The sequence below is a fragment of the Prunus dulcis genome, chromosome 5, assembly GCF_902201215.1.
Source record: "Prunus dulcis chromosome 5, ALMONDv2, whole genome shotgun sequence".
NCBI classification, from domain to species: Eukaryota; Viridiplantae; Streptophyta; class Magnoliopsida; order Rosales; family Rosaceae; genus Prunus; species Prunus dulcis.
Genome location: NC_047654.1, coordinates 11,876,109 through 11,895,424, shown reverse-complemented (window position 1 = coordinate 11,895,424; position 19,316 = coordinate 11,876,109). Strand labels below are relative to the sequence as shown.

General features: G+C 33.1%; 1 protein-coding gene across 1 annotated transcript; it reads right to left on the bottom strand.

Annotated features, from left to right (window-relative positions):
- Positions 1–15,973: 15,973 nt before the first annotated feature.
- LOC117628541 (transcription factor MYC2-like) lies at positions 15,974–17,671 on the bottom strand. The gene is made up of 2 exons (XM_034361019.1): positions 16,906–17,671; positions 15,974–16,677 (listed from the first exon to the last, which is right to left on the bottom strand). Exons 1-2 carry the CDS (start codon positions 17,669–17,671, stop codon positions 15,974–15,976), a joined length of 1,470 nt encoding a protein of 489 aa, XP_034216910.1.
- Between the last annotated feature and the right edge of the window lie 1,645 nt (positions 17,672–19,316).

The following is a 19,316-nucleotide window of genomic DNA, read 5'->3' as shown; positions in this document are numbered from 1 at the left end:
TTAGATCTAGTCTTTTGTTTTTTATCAGAGGGTAAAACTTCATTAAACAAACTAGGCAATATAGTACATCAGTTTCTAAGCAAGAATCTATAAAAGCGGAGGAGTAATAATGTCACTTCGTTAAAATATTGTCTTAAAAAAATCCAAGAGAGAAAAATTCGACTTTTCCCACAAACAAAACAATAGAGAATACAAAGGATCTAATTGATCAGTCCGGTCCATTATTGAGTTTTTTAATTCAAGTCCGAATATTTTGTTACTTAAATTTATGCAATTTTTTATTATCGTTAATCAACACGTGGAAATGCATGCTAATCGATCATAGCAATTCTACTGTTTGAATGGTTTGATCTGGGGGCATTTGGCATATTATACTATATCTCTGTCTTTTATTTTATATGTATAGATATATCTGTGACATACGTATATAGTAGGTTTTTTTTGTTTTTTTTATTTATCATAGGTACATATTAATTCTTTTATATGTTTGAGAAGTAGTTACGTAATATAATTTTTTTATTATAATACACTTGTGATTGGATCATGATTTTCTTATATGCATGCTGGCGAATTATTTGTTTGGGTGCAAGAACATTATGAACAAATTGGTCCAAGAATTTTGAATGATGGGCAGGAAGATGACTTGCATGATATAATGCCGAAGGCCAAGAATTATTGACCTAATGATGGGCTAATTATTGATAAGCTCGTCGTTATATAAAGCGATAGTGTGTATAGGACTGAGTTGGGGTCATCAATTTGGAATTACTAGATATCTTTAGATGATACTACTTCCACCTGGATTTTATTCTCCATCGTGCCCTTTTTTTTTTCTTTTTCGGGATCTCGTCCCATCTTTTCGTGCAACTATTTTATCCGACAATTTAATGAGAAAAATGGGAAACGCTGAGCAATATTTAATGTACAATAAAATGCATATATATCACATGCTTTGACTATCCTGAACTGATGTCGTGGTTTTCTTACAAAACGGCACATGCTTCTTTATATATATTTTCTTTCAACACTTTTTACTCAAGCCTTGTCGGCTGGTTTTTTAGACTTTCCATTCGGCAATCACCCAATTCCAATCACCGGCCACGGGCTACGTAAAGCCAATTATTGGACATGAGGTTCATGCATTTCGTATATATATATATATATATATATAAAGAAATTTAAATCATTTAAAAAATATAAATAAAAACAAAAAACTTAATCACAATTTATGTAAGACATTTCTTCATTAATATCGTAATCCTATTAATTTTAATAATAAATTGAGCTTAGACCCATAAAATTCATTTTAAATCACCTACAACCCTTACCTTTAGTTTTCTATTTGAAATACCCATTTTTTTCAAATAATACCCGATGACTATGATCCAACTAAGCAAGTTACCTAATATAACTTAAAATCTAATTTATTGTATTTTTCGGGCACGAGGTTGGGGGGTGGGGGGGTGGGGGTGGTGTTGTTGTGTAACTAATGACTCACGTTGAATTTGGAAAGATCTCCAAATAGTTGTAATGGATGTAGGAATTAATTTAGAAACTTATTTGAAATTAAATATTAAATTTCACATTAAAGTATTAGTAATCTATTTTACGACTGGTCATCTATTTTTGAATTAATGTTGTTTTTCTTTTATGAATTACGACTAGTAATCTTTTAAACGTATTAGTTATTTAAATTCAATATTAAATTTTGGAATTAATGTTGCTTTCCTTTTATGAATTATAGAACTAGAATTCTATTTTATTATAGTTTAATGAATAATAGTGTATATATTCTAATTATGTTGAAAAATAATTTGATAATCCATTTATTGTTTGTCTTTTGAAAAATATTTTCCAATTCCTCCCTAAAATTTATCTAAGGAGGTGGTTTAGGAAGCTCATTGTAGATACTCTTAATAATCTAAATTTTTTAAAATTTTTTGGCACTGATTACTTCCTCTTCAATATTATATTGACGCCATTTTCCTTTTTTTTTTCTTTTTTAAAGAAAAAAAAGAGTAAGATGTCTAGTCCTTCAAGAAAAAAATTGTTTCTCAATAAAATATTTTGGTCTCTCATGGCATTCAATTGTTCCAATTGATCGATCCCATCATGGCATTCAATTTAATATTTTGGTCTCTCATGGCACTCAATGCAAGGGGCTTTCATGGGCCCTATGGTGCCTGTAAATTTAGTCATGATATGTTCTTCTCTAGCTAGCGAATCTGGTCATGATATGCTGGTTAAAAGAACAACGCTAGCTTAGTGGAAAAAGGCTTCTCCCGACCTGTTCAACTTTTCATTTGCCCCACTCTAACGAAAGCAATATATGCAATTCTTATCCCTACGTCGCGTCCTGCACCAATGGCTCGGACTTATTCGGCTATTTCAATTAAATTGAATAAGTGTCATTTAAAAAAGTGAGGATTCAATCCGAGTCACCAAATGAGATGTTTAAATAAAATCACAGTTATAATAGGATAATTCACCTACCTCCCTAACTATCCCACCTAACAGGACTTGTAGTTGAATTATTGGTGCTCGATGTACTTGTTTAGAGAGGGCTTCACATCCCACCTCATCTATCTGTCGACAGTTTATTTGTCCCCATGCCTGCATAATGGAGATGTCATTTTAAGAGGGAAGGGCCACTTGGGCACAGGTTTGGGAGCCCCGGGGGGTGGGGTTGTGGGGTGTGAAAAGTTAGGGATGCGGAGGATTGTAGGTTGTGTTATTAGTGGCTCCCGTGGAGGTTTATCATTTTGAAGAATGCATGTGAGTGTAAGTTGTAACATCATCATTAATATCACCATTCTCATCCATTGTTCTAGTGCAATCAAATTCTACGTAAATGTATTATAGTTTTACCGAACCTCATGCCCAATAAATAACAAATACTATTACTAGGAAGACATAAATTAGTGTACGTACCTATATATAAACTCTCAAATCGTATTGCCCTTTGTTAAGTAGACTACCTCAACACCCGAACCCATTTGGTACCCCTTTCTACTTAGTTACACAAATGACCTAGACAAATCTCTACCCCCCTAAACAATTATCTATAAAAAAGAATCAAGAAGAACAAAAGAAAGTGTAAAGAAGACATAAGTTAGTACGCCTACGTTATGTTGAAAACTGGCAAATCGTATTCTCTTTTGATAGGTAGACTACCTTAGCACTCGAATCTATTTGATATCTACTTAATATAAACCCCTTCTTCCTAGGATGACCTACACAAATATTCCACCATGAACAGGAAGAACAGGAGAACATAAGAAAAAGTAAAGAAGACAACAAAAAAAAAGAGGAAAAGGAGAAAAAAACAATTGAGAAGATGCCAACGGGAGATAGGTTGGATGTAACCATGTATATATGGAAATTATTAATTAAAAAGCTCAAATCTAGTAATTATTCACCTTAATTTTTATTTGGGTTATATTAAAATAGGCCCTTACAATTTAAAAACTTTAGACAATAATCCACCAATAATACAATGTTTAAGTAAAATCCAATTTTAAAGTATGATAAAATTCGTCCATGTAGGTTGATTTATTTACAAATCATGCCACTAGATCTTTATTTGGTTGCTAATGTTTTTTAATCACCAAATTAAGGCAAATGAATAATACCTCACTGCACATTTATGTTTCTACTCCCATAAATAATGGGCTACCATCAAATTACTTCAAATATTCCCTCCTAACCTCCTAGGGTTAGGTAAATTCATACTAAGTACATAACAGTCAATGTACCCATAAAATTTGGGTAGGTAAACTTCTTTCACAATATATCTACAAAAGTGTTGGCTTTAATATACCTACAATATGTCCATAATAGATAAATTACAAGTTATATTATTGCATAATAGTCAATTATTTGGTAAATTATATCCAAAATGTGTTTATAAAAGTTGGGTATATTATTGGAATAATAAGTAAATTCATACTAGGTACATTATTTTTCGTAAAAGAAGTAATAGATACATTATTTTTTCAACATAAAAATGTATGTATGCTATTATATTTATAAAACAATAATATAATAGCTAATTAATCACGTATACTTCATTAAAAAATTTAAATTATTATTATTATTATTAAATAATCCGATTAGGAATTTAAAAAAAGTTTCCAAATTAATTTGTACATTAATTGGAGATCTTTCCAAATTCAACGTGTGTCATTAGTTAAAGTTCAATTCAGATTTGTTTCTATATTGGTTCCTACATTAATATACAAAATGCAATAATGGCTTTTTGGGGGTATTTTAGGAATTACATAAGTACAAGAAATTTCTATTTTGCGATTGATTAGGTAACTTTGGATCCTAGTCATCCGGTATTTAGAAAAAACAAGATTTTATTCAAACAAAAATAAAGAAATGGATAGTAATTGAGGAAGAATGACTTTCAAAGGGTTAAGCTAAATTTACTATTTTTATTTCCATAAATAACATTAAATTCTACGACAATAATGGGTTGATAAAAGAAATTGTAGGAGGGTAAAATAGGCACACAACAAAAATTGACTAGTTGAAATAATGACTCATCATCTCGTTATGGTAAGTTTGCTGACCTGGAATGCTAGTCATCGGGTTTACTTCAAGAGCATCTCCAAGGGAGATGTCAAATACCAAACATCAAATTTAAATTTGATGGCTGATGTGGCAATTTGACATCTTACACAGCTTTACACTCCATCCGATATGTCAAATTAAATTATTAAATTATTATATTTTAGTGTTGATTCATTTTTAATTAAAAATAATAAAATATTCATTTGACATCTTGCTTTTGGGATGTCAAAAATAACATCTCAACCTCCAGTCTTCATTCCACATAAACTTTGACACATCGGTTGGAGTGATGTGAGATATTATTTCTAACTGTTAAATGTCTACGTGGCATGTTTGACACATTAGTTGGAGATGCTTTCACAAATCTGTGAATTTTCCCGTTTTCATATAAAAAAAACAAATTATTTGAGATCCGGCAACTCCGAAGAAGGCGTGCCAAACCCATATATCAAAACCAGCAACTGCTTCCAAGATGATACTTTTCTGCCCTTTTCTATTTCCATAATCCCCTTGCCAAGCAGTTGGACAATTTTTTCACTGCCAGTGCATGCAGTCAATGCAACCAATCATGCAAGGAAATCCTTGAGACTCAGCTTTTTGGAGAAGCCGTTGTAGGTCCCTGGGCGTAGGTCTGCGTAGGTAGTCTCTGGTGTACAGAGTTTCCACTGCATCACAAAATCGCACCAAGCTTCCAAAACAGTGGACTTCCCCATCCGGGCAATCTCATCTACCTGATCAGCAGATAACCCATACGCCAACATTCGTATCACAGCTGTGAACTTCTGTTCTGGAAGAAGTCCCAAATTTTCAGCACAATTTCTCTTTTGAACAAAATATTCATCATAATTGCAAATATCATGCATGACTTTATTGAACAAATGGGGTTGCATTCTATATCTCCCTCGAAAATGAACATCAAAGTACAGAGATTGTGGGATAAAATAATCTTCCATAAGATTCTTACCCCGAGAATGTCTATGTCTGTCCACATTTGGGCCACGGCCTTCTCGTGAACCACGGCGACTCTGATTTTCTTCCTCCAGCAAAGCAACTGCTATGCCAAGTTGCTCATCTAGTTCTCTCTGCACCCTTTTGCTTGCAGCTCGTCTACGCATTCTTTTTCTAGTTTCTCGCTCTTGCCTCTCCAAAACCTCTTGCATGTCTGCCATTGAGAATGGAGAATGAAATCTACAATATGAGAAATGGAAATGTAGAGAAGAACTGGTGTGGGAGGTAAGAGCTGAACCTCTGGTTTTATAGAAAAATATACACAGATAGATATGACACGTGGCGCAATCTTAGAGGGTGAAAATCTTATCTGAAATTTGAATTTCAAAATGTATCTGAAATTTGACATTTTGAATTTATCTGAAATTTGAATTTTGAAATGTATCTGAAATTTGAAACCGAAAATCTTATCCGATATGAATAGTATTGATATGTAGGAACCCAAAAATCTTATCCGAAAATATTATCCAAATTAATTGTTTAAGTAAACAAAGTTGTGAAAAAAAACAAAAAAAATGAATAGTATTTGCCATGACAAGTCTAACAACCAAAATACTAATTGGTGGAAATGCTCTAAATAGCCAAGTATTTTGGTTGTTGGAACACAAGCGAATAATACATTAAAAACATGTAGTGTGCATGTGCGCACATGAGTTTATACAAGCTTATAATTTTCACATGATACTGTGTTATAAGAGAAAAACTTACATGTCACTAGGATCAGGGACGTAGTCACTAAGGGACCAGTATGATCCTGACTCCCATTCACATCTTTTTAATAATTGAAAATTAAAAATTAAACAACCAAGCAATCAATTTTTTTAAAAAATTTAATAATTATTTAAATGGTGGATTTCTAGTTTTGTCCTTGCATGCACACATTACATATGTCTTATTTGACAGAATGGGTCAATTGGACTTGATTTCTAGACGACGCGAAATGTGATAACCAAAATCAGAAACTTAACATTTTGGTGACTAAATTTAAATTCGACCTAACTCTAGTGACCAACAATGTAATTACTCCTAATAATAATGATGTAATGAGTGTGTAGATGAACGATGTTGAATAGTTCTTTTTATAGAACTGATGGAAGTAAACTTTAAACAACAAATGGATTTCTCAGCCACAAAATGGTTGCGCCTCCTATTTCACCCCAAAAAAAAAACAATGTAGTGGCATTCCTATCATTCTATCTTTATATGTTTTGTCGTTGCATAGTGATTTCAGATCATATTCATCAAATTTAAATGAATTCCCTGAAAGGGAAAATATCGATTGATCAACATCTCTAGTACTATGCCAGCTAATTATTTGTCCAAATAAGAACAAGTAGTGAAGTGAATGGGAATAGGACATACCATTTTCTTATCATGCATAAATATGGAAGTTTCAACTTTTGCATATATTGTCGGATTGTGATTGATAAGTATGGATGAACACTAGGGATGGCAACAAATGGATGAACACTAGGGATGGCAACAAGTCAAGTATAGCAATACTATTTATGTACCTGCTCTCAATTCTCGTCCCCGTCCCCAGTCCCATCCCCTACAATAATTTTCATAAAATTTCCGTCCCAATTAGGAAACTATCTCACAAAACCCACCCTAAATCCCTGATTATTATTATTATTATTATTTTCAGATTTTACTTCCAGAACTAAATTATTTTTATTGATGATGTTGTTCCTCTGCAAAAAATTATCAACATAGCATACACTTACTGCAACAATAGTTGTTGGAGTTAATAAGTCCAAATCCAACATATTATTATTAGCAGGCATCATGCATATAAGCATTTATAGCTGGGTTCAATGCATTTATTCTGTTATAAAAAAAACAATAATATAAAACCAAGTTGGGTTCTTCACTCCACAGGACCGCAGCTACTGAAAGCAATTCTCCCAAATCGCATTGAAGATTCTAATGCTCTCTTTGAACCAATGCAATAGAGTTGCTCATCGCTTGGCTAGTTTTGCTTTGTCAATCCGTATATAGATTTGTGACTGATAATCCTCCACAACTTCTCTCACCTGTCAATAACGCTTTTCATCATCAATTCAAAATCCTTCGCAGTTAATTATTGTATAATACATCTGGAAACCCTATTATATAATTCTTAAATGTGGAAAACGCTGCTAAAGCAAAAGCATCTATCTAGCATACCTGTCTTCTGAGAAACACTTATGAAAAACACGGTATGTGGATAATAATTTTTAATATTCTTAATCAATCATGAGATGTCATATGTGATAAACTTTTTCATTTACATACCGTAATTGACCGGAATTGCAAAACTGTAATATTTCCTTTTCACATGAGTTTTTCTACTGCCTTCCAGGTTCAGGTATTATAATCCATCTCTGTATGTCAACTATTCAGGTGTGGTATCTATAGCATATATCTTCCTCACCACCACCACACCAGTCACACGCCCCAGGAGCGGTATTACAACTTTGAGTATCTGTCAATGGTTCATTAAAACATATATAGTATTTATGAAAGAATTAGCCAAGCTGTCAACCCATCACCGCGTCGGCATTCAATTATTGAATTTTTTTTCTATAATATTATTTTGTTGTTGCTATGAAATCTAGGGTTGATGAAAATGAAAAGTTTAATGATTGCCAACTCAAGAAAATCAGAACAGATATATATAGATTTCTCCCTTTGTTGCTTGCTTAATTTGGGACTAAAAAAATAAATAACCTCCACCCCAGTATTTAAAAAAGAAAAAGAAAAAAAGAGCATCACGTTCGCATCCCACCTAACAAAATTTGTAGTTGAATTGAAGCTTGATCATCTCTGTGGTGTCAAAAACACAGACGTATTGCTTGTCACTACTACAAAAAAGCAAAAAGACGACGGTAAATCACCGTCGTGTATTCAGTGTTTCAGCGGTCGTGGAATCCACCGTCATCTTTTCCCTAATAAAGCACAACGCTAAATCACCGTCGTTGTTAAAATATACAACGTCATCAACAAATAAAAAACGACGTCTTTTTACTGCAAAAAGATCGAAAAAAAGCAGTCGGGGATGAGAATATACGACCAACTCTCTAAACAAACCGTCGTTAAAAAGGAAAAATATGACACATATTAACAGAACAAGGCCGCAAAATAGACATACAACGACTAAAATTAAAATAATACGCCGTTAAATATCATTTTCACGACAACAATAAATATGACGTCTTTAAGGACATTAGAAGACGACGTTATTTATTCCTACTACGTCGCCTAGATAAAAACAGCCATCGTATAATACATTTTCCACTTCGACTTTTCTATAAAAGATGACGTGGAAATAGTTGTCGGTGTCATTATTTACGACGTATGTATTTATATAATAGACGTTGAAAAACAAACAACGTCGGTTACTAATATATGAGAGTCGTATTACAAAATTTGTACGTCCTATTTTCAGAAACAAACAACGACGATAAATATTAGACGTTGTTAAATAAAACAACGTCGAAAAAGAATAAAAATAGACGTGTTTAGTCTGCATAAGTTTTAAAAAATAGTCGAGGATGAGAATAGACGACCAACGCAAACAAATAACCGTCGTTAAAAAGGAAAAATATGACAAATATTAGAAGAACAAGGCTGCAAGATAGACATACAACGACGATAACTAAATACAACGTCGTGGTATTTATGTTCACACGACGTCAATAGTAATACACCGTCGTGGTAAAACCATTATTTATATAACGTCGTGGTATTTATGTTCATACGACGCCAATAGTAATAAACCGTCGTGGTATTAACATTCACACGACGTAAAACAATACTGTCGTCTATATTAGATTCCAACCCTAGTTTCTTTTTCTTTATATTTTATCAAATAAGGGAAAAACAAAAACCATTGTTCAGAGAAATCAAACCTGCAATTAAACAAGCAAATAAAAAAAAAGACTATTATTTTAAAAACAACTTTGTCAATTTTCAGACGACGCTAGAACGACTGACGAACCGTCGTGGTCTACATATTTAACCACGTAAATAAGAACTACCGTCGTCATATTTAGTTGAGGTAGTTGTCTTCAAAGTTGGAAACTTTCCCTCTTTGTCTGTATATTTTATCAAACTTGGAAAGAAGTAAAATGATTTTGGCCAGAAAAAAAGGTAAAAAGATTTTTCAAACAAAAAACGTATGAGCATGCAAAACAGTAACCAAAATAGTGAAAATGAAAGTGTACCTTTTGCGTGCAATGAAAGCAAGAGGAAGACGATCGATGTTTAAGTTCAGAGACGACGAAGAAGACGAGAGGAAGACGATGAGATACTCTGACAGTGCTCTGACAGGAAAAAAGACGAAAAGTTTTCTCCGGGAGATTGAAATTTTTAATCGGGTTTGGAAACAGTGCATGTGTAAGTCGAAAAGTTGCTTATATATAAAACCATTTCAAAAAAGAAATACGGCGGTTACATATAACTACGTCGTTTTTAAATAACACGACGCAATATTTGTTATGCGCCGTGGAATCATTAATTTAACGTCGTTATGGTTAATATAACCGACGTGGATTTAAATAAAATAAGAATATAAGAACAACGACTGTTTTTGTTTTACTGTCGTCGTTTTTCGTCGTCTTAAGTAATACTAAGACGACGTAATATATTTGTTGAGCGACGTTGATTTTTTAAACGTCGTTAGGTGTAATATAACCGTCGTTGAAAATTGTCTTTCTGATTGCAAATTTGCAAAGACGTTAGGTATAATTTTTGTAGATACACAAACGCACACACATCATCAACTTCCAAAAAATTGTCTCTCTGATTGCAAATCTGTGTCATCTGTTAAGATTATGATGTGGAACAGAATTCCATCTGTTAAGATTTCGTAACCCTTGGGTTCTCAGAAAAATCTGATTATGTCAGCGGTTTTCTATATAAACCGTCGTGGTTATTTCAATTCTTGTCATTAAGTAGATCTACCGACGTAGGATAAGAAAATCAAAGAAAAAAATTGTTAACAAAAATTCATATTAAGACGACAGTTTAAATTAAATGTACGACGTATGAAATGAATAAATACGACGTCAAATTTTATAGTACAATTTAAAGATAACGTCGTAGAACTATATGATAATGACGTCGATATATTTATATTTACGTCGTTGTAAATTATTTTAATACGGCGATATTTTTTATTTTAAAGACGTGGATTTGTTTGTAATTATACGGCGTCTTATACGAAAACCTCGTCGTGTTATTTTATGAGTAAAAACGGCGGTTTTTATTGAAATCGTCGTCTTTAATTTCTACGTCGGTTGATTCATAACTTCCGCCGTTCTTTGTTGGCTTTGATTTTACACTGCGGAAATCTGTTTCAAATAGACGTCGGTTGTTTAATTAGGTACGTCGTTGTTTTTGAACAGCCATTTGAATATCCAATTTTTTTTTGTCTAAGGTGGTATTACACGACGGTGTTTTTAGAACCGTCGTCTTTTTATAAACCACGGCGATTTTCACTTAGACCGTCGTTGTTTTCTGGTCGTCTTTTTCACTTTTTGTAGTAGTGTGTCCAGAAAGGACTTCACGACCACCTCATCTCTCAACTGTTAAATTTGTCATTGTATTATTATGTTCTGCATTATGACGTCAAAACTCGAATATTTGGCTTTGTAATAAGGGAACTCATATCATACATAACGTCAAATTGTGAGTGATTAGCCTAAAAAAAGGAGACATCAAAACTCGAATCACCACCTCCACTAGTGACGGAATCACATACAGACCTAACATGGACGTCCTTCTCCCTATCCCCAGAAAATATCAACACTCAAATCACCACCTCCACTAAGGACACATACAGACCTATGATTGACGTCCTTCTCTCCCCCTTCCCCCTAAATTATTTCTTAAGAATCATACGCAATATTAGTTAAAATACAACTCTATAATCTTGAATTTATTAGGATGACTGATGAAGTGAAACCATCTCCACGTATAGGATCACTCAAGCGAGAGACAGAAGATGGTCGGAAAGCAGTGGAAGAAAAATCGAGAAATCATTTGAGTGGTACCAATTTGGGCTGTGGATTTAATTTGGTAGTTGCATGGGGATCTCGTCCCATCTTTTCGTGCAACTATTTTATCCGACAATTTAATGAGAAAAATGGGAAACGCTGAGCAATATTTAATGCACAATAAAATGCATATATATCACATGCTTTGACTATCCTGAACTGATGCCGTGGTTTTCTTAAAAAACGGCACATGCTTCTTTATATATATATGTATTTTCTTTCAACACTTTTTACTCAGGCCTTGTCGGCTGGTTTTTTAGACTTTCCATTCGGCAATCACCCAATTCCAATCACCGGCCACGGGCTACGTAAAGCCAATTATTGGACATGAGGTTCATGCATTTCGTATATATATATATATATATATATAAAGAAATTTAAATCATTTAAAAAATATAAATAAAAACAAAAAACTTAATCACAATTTATGTAAGACATTTCTTCATTAATATCGTAATCCTATTAATTTTAATAATAAATTGAGCTTAGACCCATAAAATTCATTTTAAATCACCTACAACCCTTACCTTTAGTTTTCTATTTGAAATACCCATTTTTTTCAAATAATACCCGATGACTATGATCCAACTAAGCAAGTTACCTAATATAACTTAAAATCTAATTTATTGTATTTTTCGGGCACGAGGTTGGGGGGTGGGGGGGTGGGGGTGGTGTTGTTGTGTAACTAATGACTCACGTTGAATTTGGAAAGATCTCCAAATAGTTGTAATGGATGTAGGAATTAATTTAGAAACTTATTTGAAATTAAATATTAAATTTCACATTAAAGTATTAGTAATCTATTTTACGACTGGTCATCTATTTTTGAATTAATGTTGTTTTTCTTTTATGAATTACGAGTAGTAATCTACTTAACATATTAGTTATTTAAATTCAATATTAAATTTAGGAATTAATGTTGTTTTCCTTTTATGAATTATAGAACTAGAATCCTATTTTATTATAGTTTAATGAATAATAGTGTATATATTCTAATTATGTTGAAAAATAATTTGATAATCCATTTATTGTTGTTTTTTGAAAAATATTTTTTTAATGAACCTATTTTTTCTCTAAATAATGTACCTATTTTTTTTTCCTCTAACAATGTGCCTAGTAAAATAATTTACCTAGTATAATGAACCTATTTTTTATTCTAAATTATGAACCTATTTCTTCTTCTAAATTATGTTCCTAATAATGTACCTAGCAAAACAATTTACCTAGTATAATGAACCTATTTTTAATTTATGAAAAATGTACGAAAATTTCAATTACAAAGTAAATGACCTATTTTTGTTAATTTTTTTGGTAAATAATATAACTATATTTTTATACATATATTTATATTTATATTTTTCATATGTACATTATTGGATATGCAATTTACTTTTTTTTTTAATTTGCTATTTTAGGAGGTGATATGTTAGAGGGAATGGCAACCAATTTACAATTATGGCAGTTAATGAAATAATTGGAATAAGTTATAAATAAAATCTGAAATCTGATGGCAAGGATGTAAAAACATAGGAATATTATGACCTCTTATATCATACTAGTCATTTAAGTTTGAAATTTGGTTTTATACATAGTTTATAGAATGATGAGCATATGTCTAGGAAATAGAAATTGTAGGAACCTGTATTAGACAAGCCCAGGAGTTCCTCCTCAATCTTAAGGAGTCAAACTATGCTCGATAACATGTATCTAATCATAAAAGTTTTCTGCATCAACTATATCACATTCTAATTTGCTGTAACTTAATTATACAAGAACTATCTATCTCATCTATTTCATGTACAAAATGGAAAACGCATGTTAACAAAAAATAAAATAAAAAATCACCATATTTATGGAATAGATTGAAATATATAGCAAGTTGGTATCTAAATGCGTTCGGGTCCATTTTCATTTTGATGTTAATAGATATGCCTGTTGAGAGTATTTGTCCCACATTGAAAAGTAAATGGACATAGCCTAGGTTTATAAGGAGTTGGGCTACTCCTCCCATTGCCAATTGATTTTGGGGTGGAACCTCAACTTCTTCATATTATCAGAGAAAGGCTTCACGTGTTAGGCCCAACGGCCACACGTGCTCCCATACCACCCAATATGTGTTGTCCACGTGTTAGGCTTGAAAGTTCGTTACACGTGCAGGGGCGTGTTGAGACTATTTGTCCCACATTGAAAAGTAAAGAGATCTAGCATTGGTTTATAAGGAGTTGGGTTATTCCTCCTATTGCCAATTGGTTTTGGGGTGGAACCTCAACTTCTTCAATGCCACCTGTATGGCCAAATAAGCATATGTCGGTCAGTGGCTGTCAACTGATTTGTCGACATATGTTCGGCTACTATCTTAATCGGAGTTTTAAAGGAATATTCATCCCTATATCGTTATGACATCAAAACCCTATAATTGTTTTTTCCAATTCCTCCCTAAAATTTATCTAAGGAGGTGGTTTAGGGAGCTCATTGTAGATACTCTTAATAATCTAAATTTTTTAAAAAATTTGGCACTGATTACTTCCTCTTCAATATTATATTGACGCCATTTTCTTTCTTTTTTTTTTTTAAAAAAAAAGAAATAAAAAGAGTAAGATGTCTAGTCCTTCAAGAAAAAAATTGTTTCTCAATAAATTTTGATGAGAAAAGATATAAGATGTTGACTAAATTTTAACTTTTGCTATCCTCGTAATGACACGTAGAATAACTTTTCCACGTGTCATTACATTATTGGCCGGAGATAGCAAAACAATACTATTCCCATTAAAAGAAAGGTGTTATGGATAAAAAGGCTGATGACAATTAACTAACATAATACTTATTTTTAAGGGCTTCTTAGATGTAGGTCCAAAACGATTAGCTATCATTGGGTTTAGTCCGCGTGTTTTTGGTTTTAGATGCAGGTCCTTTGACATTTATTACTTTTTTTGTTGTGTCGATTTTACCCTTTGAGGTAAATAAAGAAAACACATTTAAAATCTAAATTTAATGCATTATTTCCTTATAATTGAATTTCTTAATTTAAATTTTGAATTTTGAATTTTTTCCTTGATAATATTTACCTAATATATGCATAAAATACAATTTAATCAATGAAAAGTAAAGACCCACATATTATACCAATCGATTGGACAAACACCCACATGAATTTATGTACCTGACGTATAGGTAAATAGTGTTATTATTAGCAACGAAAAAAACGTAGTGATAAATCGTGTTACCTATAAGTTAGGAACCTAAATTAAAAGACTGCATATAAGTTAGGAACATAAATTAAAAGACTACCAATAAGGTAGATACAAAAATAGACAAATAAAAATTGTATGTTACCTATAAAAAAATATGTAAATAAAATACTATTATACATTGTCGAAAATATGAAAAAACACATATATACCTATGCAATAGGCAATAGAACAGAACAATATACCTACACTATAGGATTTCTACTATATATATCTACAAGAGTATGTAATATACCTCTACCATAGTGTGAACAAAAATAAAAATTGTTACCTATAACTCAAGTACTAAACGATGTGTTTGCAAATTGATCTGGTTTTTCCTTGCATGCTTCAAATGATCTGGTTTTCCTTGCATGCTTCGATTGGAAACCGCAGAAATGCGTAGGTAGTTGTTTTAGAGGGAAATGCTGTTTTGGATCATTATTGATCCTTTGTGTCTTACAATATAAATTTAGCAAATGAATGCCATCATCCATCACTACCTCTCTTGATCTGCTCTTGCATGTGATTTATGTTTCCCTGTGCATACAAAGGGTACTAAAAGTTCCACAATCAAATGCTTTGGTCGACAATGTATAATAGTTTGTAACAACGTAATTTTTGGGATATGTTTGCGATTTTTTTCCTTTTCTATTCAATGACAAACGTTATAAATGGCTAATTATTATCACATAAATTACTATTACCCAATTGAAAGCATAAGAGGCAACATTGGAACAAAAAATGATTTTAAAAAATTAAAAATAAAAAGATTACATCATAAAAGATTTAAAAAGGAATGTAATTCTATGTGGCACAAAAGTCAAAGGACTTGTATCAAAGTCACAAAATTCCGAAGATTAAACCCAACTTTTCAATGGAGATTTGGATCTATATCAACTTTTCTATATTTTTAACTAACTAACATGATATATTTATAGTTTAGAATTGTTATACTTGGAAATTGGAAACCATGTTAAACTTGGAAAATAAACAAGTCTCTCCTTCGTTATTAAACTTATTTAAATTACAACAACAACAACTAAACAAGAAAAAGGAGATGCTCAATATAAAATCATTGTCCTTTTTAGCTAGGGAAATTGATTATTGAATTACTTTCTAGTTGTACCATCTTTTTATAATACCCATTTTGACTGCCTCCTCACTGTTGAACCCATAAGGTAGTCTTGCTACAACATCTTGAATCAATAACTCTTTCACACTTGAAATGCTTGCATGGTAAACTTGAAACCCTAGGGCTTTGAGTGCATTCATCAATTTAGCATACGGGTAATCTTGATCAGGACACTGAACTCGTATCATGGCTTCTGAGCCCAAAATCTTCACATCCACTTCCAGAGCAGCACCTGCTTTATTAATATTATAACTTGAACTATGATGATCAACTATGGAGCCGGTGCTTTGGCTGTTGTGATGATGATGATGATCAAGATTGCTCACATGGCCTACTTTGGGATTTTGGGGTTGTGCTTGGATCTTTGCCTCCAATTCCTCAACTTTTTCTTTGAGCTGATTGATGTATGCCACAGCATCAGCAAGCAAAGAGGACCTGTCCATTTTCGACACATTCGGAACAACAGAGCGGAGGACATAGAATCGATGGTTAAGCTTCTCGCGTCTTTGTCTTTCTGCCTCAACATGGGTTGATGATTCTCTACCAGTTCCATGGTTTGATGATCTTCCTCTCTTTTTCAATCGAATGTTTTTTGCATTCGCAGAGGTGAAATTATCAACAGAGTCAGAAGGTGAGTCTGATGATGATCCACCTATATTGACAGGCGTAGCTTCTTTTACACCACATTCTGGACAAAACAAAGATATTAAACATCAACACACAACATGTTTGACCATTTTGAATAAAATGTCCTAAAATAATTTTTTTTTTAAGGGTTTAAGCTAAAAGTGGTAGTGATTAATAATAATATAATCATAAGGGAAATAACTGTTTGGTACTAGGTACTAATTTACGAGGTCACTGTTGGCATTTGGTATCAACCAATCTTTCTCCGTTAAGGAAACTTGTTGCTTACCTTGTCTGGTCAAATCTTTTTGACCTCCTGAAAACATCTCATTCTCCAGGAGAGAATCTAGTACATTGCCGTCACGGCTACCCTGCTTTGAGACCCTGTTATTGTTTGATTCAAAGAGGGATTTGGATAAGTGCACAAGGCCCCAATCTTCTTTGATCACATCCAAAGAAGCAAGTTCAAGTACGCCACATGGAGTTGCAACACAAACCAGAGTTTGAATTCCATGCATTCTAGCTTCTTTCACTCTCTCACACTCATAAAACTGAAGCTCATGGTCACCTGCAAGCCAAACAAAACCACCAGAGCAAAACGCACGGTCCAGAATACTATTATTACCATGGCCTGCAGCAAATGATTGGGTTAAAGAAACAGTGTAAAAGTAAAACCACTCAGAATCAGTAACATCTCCAACTCCATGATCAAGAAGACTCGTGTCCAAGTCCACCATGTCTTCTTCATCGAAAAGAACTTCAACTTCTCTGTTATTCACATTCTTTCTCTCCACATTGCTGAACCCAAATTTGGGTTGGTAATTATTGGTCATTTTGTTGCTTCTTTTGGATGCAAAATCCCTTGAGCTTTTGAAATGGCCACCAGCCCATGACAAAACAACTTGGTCATTGTTGTCTTTGGAGGCTTGCCAGAAAATCGAATACGCCCACCATTCAGGCCTGTTCTGAACTATGAATTGGAGACGCTGATGAAATGTGGCTGAGTTTTCTTGACAAAATTTGGGTGAAGAACATGGGAAGATAATGTCTTCCATGGCTTATTTTTTGTAGCAAGTATAAGAAAGCAACTGGGAATTAGGAGCAAGAGAGACAGAGAAATGAAGAAACTGTGGAACAAGTACCCTGTGAATTCTGATTGTTGAATATGGGAATTAATAAACGAAAACTATCTGTACGGTTTGGAGGTTTTTATTTTTTTATTTTTTGCTTGAAAATAAGGAACATAAATGTGCCTGGATCTGTATGCTTGTTTTGTCGTTTGGAAGTGTTGGTGTGAATTTAGACGACTACTATAATAGTGTTCCACTTGATAAACAGCGGACACAATGGAGACTATGAATGTGTGGGTCAAATTTTGGAGAAACACTTTGCTCCTTAATTGTGTATTATTTTCAAATTTCAGTGAGACGGGTAAACGGTCCACAATTAACAACACCGATATTGTCTTCAACTTAGACACTTATAAAGCTTAGTATGTATAGGGCTTTATCACAAAATGCCTCGGTAATATTAGTAGTGGAATTACTCATTATAGATTGTATTTTATTTAGTCAAGTTTTCAATGTGAGACTTAAATTCTTCAACATGTTTAAGTAACAAAACAACTTGGTGATTGCTGCCTTTGGAGGCTTGCCAACTTTGGACCCCTTTTTTTTTCTTTTTTTTTTTCGCTTTTTTGAAAATAAGGGACCTACATGTGCCTGGATCTGTATGCTTGTCGTGTTGTTTGGAATTGTTGTTGTGAGCATAGATGACTATTATGATGTTCAGAGAGATGAGTCAACGGTTCACTACTAGTAACATTGATATTGTTCATAATTTAGCTATCTACAAAGTCCATTAAGCGTGAGATTTTATCACAAAAGGACTCGGTATTATTAGTAGTGAAACCACTCATTATAAATTGTATTTTATTTAGTCAAGTTTTCGATATGAGACTTATATTCTTTAACATGTTTAAGTGACAGTATTTTGGTATCATACAATGTAACTTCTTGGGTTGAAGAGGTTTTAATTATAATTAGCGTAGTCCAGTGTAAAAACTTCTTTCTAAACATAATGTTCTTTGTGAAAGGGGACATGAGCATGACTCAGATTGTACCAATATTGGACCATGAAGTCCCCCATGTGCACTGTGGAACTGGATTTCGAATCCCCCATTTTGTAATTGGAAAAAGACTTGGCGCCTAACGTTGTTGGCGCCAAACGTTGCTAGTCCTTCGGGTGGCCCCATGAAAGCAGAAGAAAGCAAAAGAACAATAAAATAAAATAAAATAATTCTCCCTCCGTCCGCCGCATCCTATAATCCCAAAGTAGTAAATATTGTATTCTTTTTCGGCCAACCAACAAGAATTAACAGATAAAAAAAATAAAATTGTATCTACCCTTCTTCCTCCTGTCTACAAGCCACCTCCAACTAACAAAATTTGTTAGTTGAGAGCTCGTGCTTCAGCTCTGTGGTCGGAAAAGGAGACAAATCGCATCCACTCTATGTGTGAATCGTCATTCATCTTGTCCCGTCACTTGTGTTGAGATTTGGTGGTCAATTCTGTAGGATATAGTCATATGGATGTGGCGTTTAGTGCCATGATTATAATATCTGTTAAGTTCTGTTTATGGTACTGCAATATGATTATTTATCCATATTATACCACATTATCGTATTCATATATTCAGATA